The 2,475-nt window shown below is 46.5% G+C and overlaps 1 protein-coding gene across 1 annotated transcript in view; it reads left to right on the top strand.

Moving 5' to 3' along the window:
* Positions 1–2,218, top strand: part of GLT6D1 (glycosyltransferase 6 domain containing 1) — a 32,014-nt gene extending 29,796 nt beyond the window's left edge. The window contains exons 4-5 of the mRNA XM_011985156.1: positions 4–39; positions 1,424–2,218. Coding sequence (XP_011840546.1) covers positions 4–39; positions 1,424–2,093 — 706 coding nt within the window. The 3' untranslated portion in view covers positions 2,094–2,218. The remainder of the gene's footprint in view (positions 1–3; positions 40–1,423) is intronic.
* The last annotated feature ends 257 nt before the right edge of the window (positions 2,219–2,475 follow it).

Here is a 2,475-nt window from a genome sequence, read left to right as displayed (position 1 = left end):
GAATATCACCGTGGGCCTGGCGGTCTTTGCTACTGGCAGGTAGGTGCCACTCACCTTTGCCCTTTTTTATTTTGGGAAAATGTGGATCGGCATTCACGGGTCTTTGCCCTCCAAAGAGCCAGCCATAATCAAGCATAATTAATGATAACAATAGCCATGATTTCTGTGAGAAACGAACTCACCCTTCCAAAACCAAAGAATGAACTCAGAGACCTGGAGAACGGTGAAAGTGAGACTTTTAATGACGGTCTTGCACGATCGGGTGTCTGATGGGCAGGCACACCCAGCACAGCTTCAACAAGCCATTTATCACCTAGTGCACAGGCCCCTCCCCCAGTTGCTCATAGGCTGAGTACTGTGGGAGGGGGGCGGGGTCACAATCTTCCAAGACGTCACCTATTGGTTGTTGAGCAGGGGCTTTAGGTGTTTTCTTTAGGGTGGTTTTGCTGCATTTTGTTGCAGCCCACAATGCATTGCAGTCGTGGTCAGCTTAGGGGCTCTTCAAATATCTGACTTAGGACCTAAGTAGCTGAGCAGGCTGATACGAACAGACAAAGCGAGCTATTTTGCAGACTAGTAAAGTTTTATCTTTTTAAACTTTTTTGACTAAACTTTTTTGGTTTGGGTGAGGGCAACTAAGGTGGGAGGCCAACAAGCAGGCATTGGCTATATAAGCTGGGGCCTAGTATATCCTGTTTCTTTTGTAGTTTGCTGACCTAAGGCGATTTAAGGCCCTTTGTCTTGAAAATGGACTACTGTAGATATGATTTCCTTCAATTTCTGGCTGGCCTGTACAAAAGGTGTGCTGGGTTTCTCTGTCGATGGCCGAGTCCTTAACACCAGTGGGAACCTTTTGACTCATACTCATTTAGCTCCTGCTCCCTTTCTTCACAACAGCCATTCTAAAACATGGTGGGTTTTCTCAGGCCTCCGAGTGAGGACATTCCTTCCCACTCACCGACTCAGCTGAAGCTGTGGGCCCGGCTCTTCTACGCTTATACATCCCGAGTTCCTTAGCATCAGAGGACACCCATGTTAGCGCATTCAGCCGCCTCTTCTCCTGATCATGTTTAGAAAAGTAAGTGTTGGCCGGGCACGGTGGCTCACGCCTGTAATCCCAGCACTTTGGAAGACCGAGGCGGGTGGATCACCTGAGGTCAGGAATTTGAGACCAGCCTGGCCAACATGGTGAAACCCCATTTCTACTAAAAACACACACACAAAAAAAATTAGCCGGGCGTGGTGGCAGGTGCCTGTAATCCCAGCTACTTGGGAGGCTGAGGCAGGAGAATTGCCTGAACCTGGGAGGCGGAGGTTGCAGTGAGTCGAGATCAGACCACTGCACTCCAGCCTGGGCATCAGAGCAAGACTCCATCTCAAAAAAAAAGAAAAGTAAGTCTCTTCTCTGGTGTGTGTTACCTAGGTTTGCAGAGGAGTACCTGAGGCTGTTCCTACACTCCGCGAATAAGCACTTCATGACAGGCTACCGAGTGATCTTCTACATCATGGTGGACGCCTTCCTCCAGCTGCCTGACATAGAGCCCAGTCCTCTTCGAACGTTCAAAGCATTTGAAGTGGACGCCGAGAGGTGGTGGCTCGACGGCTCCCTGGTGTACATGAAGAGCCTGGGTGAACATATCACCAGTCACATCCAGGATGAGGTGGACTTCCTCTTCAGTATGGCGGTCAACCAGGTCTTCCAGAATGAGTTCGGGGTGGAGACGCTGGGCCCGTTGGTGGCCCAGCTCCATGCCTGGTGGTATTTCAGAAACACCAAGAACTTCCCTTATGAGAGGAGGCCGACCTCAGCAGCTTGCATCCCGTTTGGACAGGGGGATTTCTATTATGGCAGCTTGACGGTTGGTGGCACGCCCCATAATATTTTAGACTTCATCGAGGAATATCTGAACGGAGTTATTCATGACATCAAAAATGGACTCAATAGCACCTATGAAAAGCACCTGAACAAGTATTTTTACCTCAATAAACCCACCAAGCTGTTATCACCAGAATACAGCTGGGATCTTGCATTTTCTCCTCCTCCGCAGATCCAATACGTCAAGGTTGCACATGATTCCCACAGGAAATTATGAATTACGCCGTTAGGTTTATGTCGAATAAACGAATCACGGCAATTTCTTATAAATGAGGGAAGTCTTAAAACTCTCCATTTTTTAGAGACATACAAATGTACATCCTTCCCAAATAAATGTTTCTTCTTGCCATTTTGAGCCATCTTATTTGGCTAATATAGGATAAAGAATAAAAGGATAATTACTTAACATGAGTACACAGTAATGTTATTATCTATGTATTGCAGATAATGTGAAAATGCATTTGACATAGAATGATTTTTTTTTAATGGAGAAAGACTGTAGTTGAGAAAAGACATTCGTAAAATGGAAAAGTAGCTCATGCAAAGGAAAAAATAAATGCCAGCCACTCATTAAGTCTTCACTGTGTTTTTCCACGCTG

Source organism: Mandrillus leucophaeus, unplaced genomic scaffold (assembly GCF_000951045.1).
Source record: "Mandrillus leucophaeus isolate KB7577 unplaced genomic scaffold, Mleu.le_1.0 Scaffold28, whole genome shotgun sequence".
Lineage (NCBI taxonomy): Eukaryota > Metazoa > Chordata > Mammalia > Primates > Cercopithecidae > Mandrillus > Mandrillus leucophaeus.
Note: the sequence above shows the minus strand (reverse complement) of the source record. Positions and strands in the feature narration are given on the sequence as shown.